The sequence below is a fragment of the Priapulus caudatus genome, unplaced genomic scaffold (genome assembly GCF_000485595.1).
Source record: "Priapulus caudatus unplaced genomic scaffold, Priapulus_caudatus-5.0.1 Scaffold282, whole genome shotgun sequence".
NCBI classification, from domain to species: Eukaryota; Metazoa; Priapulida; class Priapulimorpha; order Priapulimorphida; family Priapulidae; genus Priapulus; species Priapulus caudatus.
The window spans coordinates 195303-202415 of NW_014577343.1; the positions used below are offsets into that span (position 1 = coordinate 195303).

At 43.3% G+C, this 7113-nt stretch overlaps 2 protein-coding genes across 4 annotated transcripts; one reads left to right on the forward strand and one right to left on the reverse strand.

The window, feature by feature from the left end:
• Positions 1–1454: 1454 nt before the first annotated feature.
• LOC106808508 lies at positions 1455–4427 on the forward strand. The gene is made up of 3 exons (XM_014811262.1): positions 1455–1607; positions 1991–2092; positions 2488–4427. Exons 1-3 carry the CDS (start codon positions 1521–1523, stop codon positions 2662–2664), a joined length of 366 nt encoding a protein of 121 aa, XP_014666748.1. The 5' UTR covers positions 1455–1520; the 3' UTR covers positions 2665–4427.
• Positions 4428–4808: 381 nt separating this feature from the next.
• On the reverse strand, positions 4809–6698 carry LOC106808507 (glycine-rich cell wall structural protein 2-like). 3 transcript variants are annotated; one of them, XM_014811261.1, is made up of 4 exons: positions 6647–6698; positions 5798–6128; positions 5458–5627; positions 4809–5364 (listed from the first exon to the last, which is right to left on the reverse strand). In XM_014811261.1, the coding sequence occupies exons 2-4, from the start codon at positions 6121–6123 to the stop codon at positions 5093–5095; spliced, it is 768 nt and encodes a 255-aa protein (XP_014666747.1). In that variant the 5' UTR covers positions 6124–6128; positions 6647–6698; the 3' UTR covers positions 4809–5092. The 3 variants fall into 3 exon arrangements, with proteins under 3 accessions (XP_014666747.1, XP_014666746.1, XP_014666744.1); XM_014811260.1 differs by having other exon boundaries at positions 4809–5352; positions 5383–5627; XM_014811258.1 differs by having other exon boundaries at positions 4809–5627.
• Between the last annotated feature and the right edge of the window lie 415 nt (positions 6699–7113).

The window sequence follows — 7113 nt, forward strand, 5'->3', positions numbered from 1 at the left end:
GTCGTCGTCGGCGGTAATACGTGCGTGTAGTCGACGGTCGGTCGTTGTGTCTCCCACATACGTAATGACTGTGCAGCGAAATACTCGATCTGACGACGTTCTCCTCGTATAGGTTATACATTAGATATCGTCGGTGATCAATATCAAGAATTCCTATCGTTGTCCCCCTCCCCTCACGGAGTGCTGACTGTAGCTACTACATGCGGCAGATATGACGAAGGTCGTCACCATTTGAATGCGGCGGTCGAAAGTACACGGGAAAAGTGTACTCACTTATCGGCGTGCGCGCTCAATGCCGTTCATAACAGCCTATCCAGTTGTACACGAGCCGGTCCATAACCTTCTAGCCTGTCAGCAGATAGCAATTTGGCGAGCCACATATCTCCTATTAGGTTTCCGCCTAATCGATATAGCTATCGATTCCCATACTGACTGTTTACCGAAACCCGTGGACTGCTTCGTGTCCAAAAATGCCCGTCTCGCGTACGTTCTCAAGTAAAACTTCGTTGCCGCGACTGGTACTTATGTCAATGCAGCGAGTTATGTATTCTCACTCATTTTACCGCTGAATCAACGTTTTTTTTGTTGGCCCGCGCTGTGTTATTTGCGTACGATTACACTAGCTGCTGTTGTTATACACACATCTGCAAGCAATGGCCACCTGCATTATACAAATATTAATTGTGAGTCACGTTCTGTTTCTTGTGAATCATGTTTCTGCGAATACATGCAACGTGATTCGAATAGTCTCCACACGAGGCTTTCTAATAGTCGTAACCGTATTCGGATAAAAGGTAGAGACCATATTATTATTCAGCGCGGCATGGTCTCTATCTCGATGGTGTGTACTTCCGCTTTCAATATTGTATACCGCAGTTTCTCCTGAGATACTGTCCTCCCACAGTCCTGTCATTACAATAAACTGTAACCATGCAACTTATTACCATAATACTCATGTACTTTAATACATAATATATATATATATATATATATATATATATATATAGTAGTTTGGTTTTACTCTTGTAGTTTGTGGGTATAAAAGTGGACAGGGGGCTTGGGTGTGCCCCGGGGGTATGCACAACGTAGTTTGGTTTTACTGTTGTAGTTTGTGGGTATAAAAGTGGACAGGGGGCTTGGGTATGTACTACGTAAATCAGTTACACTGTGTTAGTTTGTGAATATGATAGTAAACTGGACTTGTGTAGGGCAAGGCTAAAATATCTCAAACAGTTGATGCCATTCTAGCAAGAAATGACTAGAATCGAATTATTCGATTTATTTATAAGACCCAACAACATTATTCCCCGATTCCCCTCTGTATGCAACTTCCCTCCGTTTATAGCAACTTTCCCTTCATTATCCGGAAGAGAGCCTAGATAGGTGCGCACTGCAGTCATGCACAGTATAGCCCATGCGGCTGGCAGTTGCTAGACTATAGTCAGTTGTTCTGAACGCCATTAATTCTCGCACAGATCATTGAGACGACAAACTACCAGCAGCGCTCGTCCCGCACCAACATGGCAGCCGGTGCACCCGACACACGCTCTACGCGCTACAACTTCATGGGCATGATGATACCGACGAAAAAAGGAAAGAACTCCGTGGTGCGTACACGATTATTGCAACGGCTTAGTGACCTACTTAGCAACGAGAACACAAACAACGAAAACGAAGTGGAGAATCACTATTGTTAACACACATACACATCGATTTGAGCTGTGTATTTTGCCGAGGCAGCGTACGTAGAGGCCCACCACGATGCATTCAATATTATTTATTGAATTTCTTTTAATATTTATTTATTATATAATTAACCCACCGTACGTTTGGTAACTCAAAGTTATTAGAGCTGTTCGTAGTGCGTTAATAGTCACCCTGGCATCATGTCACTTGTTATACCGTCCATACTGTTAGTCTATATCCATTTATCTCGCATTTTGTTCTGCTGCTTGGAAGATATCAATGTTGTTCAATTGTTTATGCGCAGAGTTCGGCCGAGGAGCAGCTTATAGGCAGCAGCTCTAGTGGCTCTCCCTCGTTATCTCCCTATGGCACGCAGAGGCCACAAGGACAGCGCGATGCAAACGTGGTGAGCTGATAAACATTGATGTTCATACGGAATGAATATTCTCTAGCCCAGGATCTCTCACCTATGCTTTCTCTCTGGCACTCTCACCTGTTACACACTAACTTCTATTTCTTTAATTCTCACATATGTCGTCATTGATAAATTGTATTCTATGCTATCACTACTTCAACGCATTTTTGTCTAGTTATGATCCTGTTTTATGTCTCAGTATAGCTGTATATGTACAGTGACTTATATTCTTCCCTAGTTTATTACATGTACACGTGTTTCATTCATGCAACATCTCATCCGATATTTCAATGGATGGCATCATGTTGTTGTAATTGCTGTAAAAAGTGGATGACATTGATTATATACCACTGGTAATTGACTCTCATTTGTAACCTTCTTCACAGGATATGTCTCATCATATGGTATACTCTGGTGCCCCGTCACCGCCCCCGAGCACGGTTGGTTATCCATACAGCATCGCCGAGGGGAACAGGGAGACGGAGAGCATAGAGGTTCTAGACGAAATGGAAATATCATCAACGAGGAATGGATCTACACACCGAGGTTCCAACCGGTCATAGACGCCTGCTGCAGATGCCATAGCACCTACGGTGGCGCCATCTCTAGCACCCCAGCTAACCTGTCGCCCGCGCGCGCTGTTTCAACGGAAAAGTGTATTTATTTTTATGGGTGTTAAGATGAATTCTTATTTTTATCTAAAATAGCCGATACAATTTTTGTAAAGTGCGTTGCTCGCGTTATTGAGTGTAGGCTTAGCAAATTTGTACCAAGCAGTTTTGATTTGTTGAGTTGCTATGAGATGTAGTCTGCTTGCATAAAACCCATCATGACGTCAATACACTTCCGATCACGCACCGTAGCATGCTTTTTGGCTTGTGCTGATTTTTGAAAGAAATGAATGTGTAGATGTGTCTGTTAATATCAGAATATATTTGTTGCGCTGAGAATTACGTGCTGTGTGTAATGTATGAGTGCATGCTGTAAATTTATGAATATGCATAATATTTGGTTTAAATAGTTCATATAATGAAACAGAAATCATAATGCCGTGCCAGAGAGATATATATATATACATATATAAACATATATAATACATATATAGTATATATATATACGCGTGTGCGAAAGCGCGCGCGACTACGTACGTGCGTGCGCATGTGTTTGTGTGTGCGTGTGTATGTAACAAACATGAGAGTGGACGAGAGACAGACGCCAGTATCTCGGCTGCAGGTTCTTGCGTGGAGAAATGGATCTAGGGAACCCAACTGTGATTGGTTACATGTATATAGGGCGTTGCTATGCTCCAGTGCGTACATGTCTGTGACTACATACGGATGGAAGCACTGTATAAGAAATCTCAGCTGTCGTGGTATGTGTTCACATACGAGACAGAGTTTCATGAAGTCATGTAGTGTCTGGCCAATTGTTGAATCTACATTTTATACTGATTTCAACTGTTGCGTTATGCATTTCTGTGAGCATGTAGCTTGTGCTAACCGACTACACATGTTATAATAAGAGGTAATGCGTTCATGACATCGCCTTTCAGTTGTTAGAATACAAGTATTTAATAGCTTTGCCTGTGGTGGGTTTTAGGAAACTGCGATCGCATTCTATGACTTGTCATGGATGAGGACGCATTAGTAAACCCAGAGATAACATGTCCATCGTATTCTAAACGAGAAAGAAACGGACAACCTTTAATCGCATGTTGACCCTGGTGGTTTTAAACATTAATATTATTAGAGCCTATATCAAATTTTATTTTTTACTAGCAGAACTGCAAATGCTAATCACTACGAGCAGAGTTGATTGAGAAGGAAACGGTTACGTTGAGAATGACTGAAGTAACACGTCACGTGGTTATATCGTTGTATAGAGTTACTAGTGGCGCCGTCTGTCTGCCGAGTGTTGTGCAAGCACCCGATCTTGATGCATCCATTTAGAAACCAAAATTAAATCTAATTTAATTTAATTTAATTTAATTGTTCATCCGAGGGGTTTAACAGTAATAAGATTGATGCCTATATTAAATGTTATTATTTACTAGCAGGGTTGTGCAAGCACATGATCTTGATGCATCCATTTAGAAACCAAAATTCCATATTGGCTACGCGATGAACATACACGCGCGTGCGTATGTGCGCTCGTGGTTACGCTGCGAATGAAGATCCAGCTGACAATTAATGTATCAGTGACGTACCCGTGTTTCAATGATCGTGTTTGCAACTGACAAGGGTGTGACGATGTCGGCAGACAGTGAGCGCACCTGAGCGTTTCACTCACAGTAATACTGTAATAAATGTACATGTAATCAAAAATACTTTGCTTTTCGACTTATCTGTTAGCACGTGTCCGTGATCTTTGCTATATTGTGTATGTAGTACCTAGGGCTGTAGCTTAATCGGAATCCTAAGCCAAGCTATATAATTGAAGAGTGAAGAGGTGGTACATTGTTAGGAAAGTTTCAACAAAATTACACCGCCCTATAGGAGAAGCAGTATAGAAGAAAATAAAGCCTGAAGGGTTTAATTTCGTTTTATTATTTATTAGATTTACTCTAGCGTTACTATTTTATTTTGCTCCACACTCCATAGAAGCTGCCCCTTCCCCTCAAACGCTAACGTCCTGATGAAATTAATTAGGCAACACTACTCATGTGTTTCCGAGCGTACTCAAGAAAATACTTTTGAATAAGAGAAGATACGTATAATTATATTGAACATCGTTTATTGCATAACAGGAATAACAGCATACAAAACCGTCAACGAATAGAGAAATACACAAGAGCTTTCATTCACGTCGAATCGAATAATAACATTATTGGGTAATACACGTGTGGCATCTGTAGGCATCATTTTAATAAATTATTGATTAGCTTATTATGTGAGTCGCATCTATAAACTACATCGATCCATCGGACATAAAGTGAGCACAATGCTCAACGTTCCAAGTATATCACGAGCATATTAAACCGCCCTGTGAACTCTAATGGACAAGGGTGTTGCTACCATAGCCGAGGTTAGCCCCACCGTAGCTTCCGTGGCTGGCGTATCCGGCATTGTACCGGGGACCGTGCGTGATGGGAGAGGATGCACTGATGCCGACGTTGCGGCCACCGAATCCCAGGTTGCCACCGTATCCGAGGTTGCCACCGTATCCTTGGTTGCTACCGTATCCCAGGTTGCTACCGTATCCCACGTTGCCACCATATCCGTTTCCGTATCCGCCTCCGTTTCCGTATCCGCCTCCGTATCCGCCTCCGTTTCCGTATCCGCCTCCGTATCCACCTCCGTATCCGCCTCCGTTTCCGTATCCGCCTCCGTATCCACCAACGTTTCCTCCGTATCCACCAACGTTTCCTCCGTATCCACCTCCGTATCCACCTCCGTTTCCTCCGTATCCACCTCCATATCCACCCTGGCGGATCACACGGTGTCCGTACAACTGCCTGTATCCGATGATTGGCTGCTTGTACTGGAAGGCGTACAGGGTCTTTGGCTGATACCAAGAGTATCCATCTCTGAATTGCAAAGTATTAATATGGTTACTTGGCGTGCATTGCGTAAATAAACTAGCATGTTTTTCGGTTCCGCGTAAAATTAATTGCAAATGCATCATCACAATCTACGGGCGCGTCAGCACAAATCTCGAATTTGTTGGATGAAGTAAAATTGGGAAAACTCAACGAACCTGTATCCGTACTCGTAACCTCTGGCCCTGGCGGCGGTCTCTGCTGCCGTGGCTTCATCCTTCTCGTAGTCAGCGCCGGCCGCCTGGCCGTCACGCGCGTACGAGCCGCTGGCGTGCTTTGATCCGGATCCGTGAGCGCGGGCGTCGGCCCTCGGTCCGTACACGGACGTGGTGAAGAACTCCGGGGCGTAGGTGTGTCCGTAGCCGGTGTGCTGTTCGCCGGCATCAACACTGCCGACGTTGTCGTAGGTGCCGTAGCTTCCTCCGTAGTTACCATCGCTGGCGCAGGCGGCGGCCACGAGGCAAAGCACGATGCAGAGCTTCATGTTGACTAGAAAGAGAATAATCGTGGCTGATAAAACCATAAACACACATATATCATGTATTTACGCAAAGCGTCTGTACAATGTATCTGCACAGTGTATACAATTAGGAGTGAATAAAAACACACTTTGTTTTTATTCACTCCCGATGTAATTTATATAAAAATACAAGGTAATGTCGTTCAAAGATGCCCGCATACATTACATTCAAATAAACAAACCTCATGTTGACTAGAAACAAAGGCAACGTGGATAAAAAATACCATAAACATATCTACACGACGTATTTACACAAATCGTGTGTACAATGTATCTGTACAGTGTCTCTATACAACGTACACAATGTAGTTCTATGATGCATCTATACAATGTATAAAATTTATGCAGAAACTCAATGCAATGACGCTCAGAGATATCCGCATACGTTACAATCTAATAAACTATCCTTAGTTAAAAATGTTATCTAAAAGTATGAAACAATGTAGCGCGTATTTGTTGCTCATACAGAGCGCTGCTCGGTACTCACCTGTTCAGGATCCAGGCAAGTTGCTTGCTGACTGCTCTCTCAAGGTAGAACTGCACTATTTCTATCCGCGTCGGGCCCTTTTATACGAAACGGCGAGCGGCTTGTGACGCTTAACTTTTCCCCATTCATCACGGAACGCGATCATTTTCAAAGGGGAACAATACCGTCTAGCTGAAATAATGTCAGCGAGACAAGTCGCCCTAAATAATAAAGATAGCGGTGCGGCGTTCGATTGTTTTACGTCACTTGACGTCGTTTGTTAGCGACAGAGCGACACCGCAACGGGCGTGCACTTTACTATACGCACGTCTCATTACGGAGGCATTGGAACGCAGTCTTCACGAGTTTGCCTAGTCGTTAGCCTGTTTTAGTGACTATATGCCTTTTGAAGGATAGGAATCTGAATGTATAGATGTGTTCGTTGATATCAGAGTACGTTTGTCGCGCTCAGAATTACGAGTGTTGTA

Coding starts and splice junctions, on each gene's coding strand:
- LOC106808508 (XM_014811262.1), top strand. CDS start 1,521: ATGGCAGCCGGTGCACCCGACACACGCTCTACGCGCTACAACTTCATG. Junction 1,608..1,990: donor AAAAAGGAAAGAACTCCGTG/GTGCGTACACGA, acceptor GTTTATGCGCAG/AGTTCGGCCGAGGAGCAGCT. Junction 2,093..2,487: donor GACAGCGCGATGCAAACGTG/GTGAGCTGATAA, acceptor CCTTCTTCACAG/GATATGTCTCATCATATGGT.
- LOC106808507 (XM_014811258.1), bottom strand. CDS start 6,123: ATGAAGCTCTGCATCGTGCTTTGCCTCGTGGCCGCCGCCTGCGCCAGC. Junction 5,628..5,797: donor GGTTACGAGTACGGATACAG/GTTCGTTGAGTT, acceptor TTTGCAATTCAG/AGATGGATACTCTTGGTATC.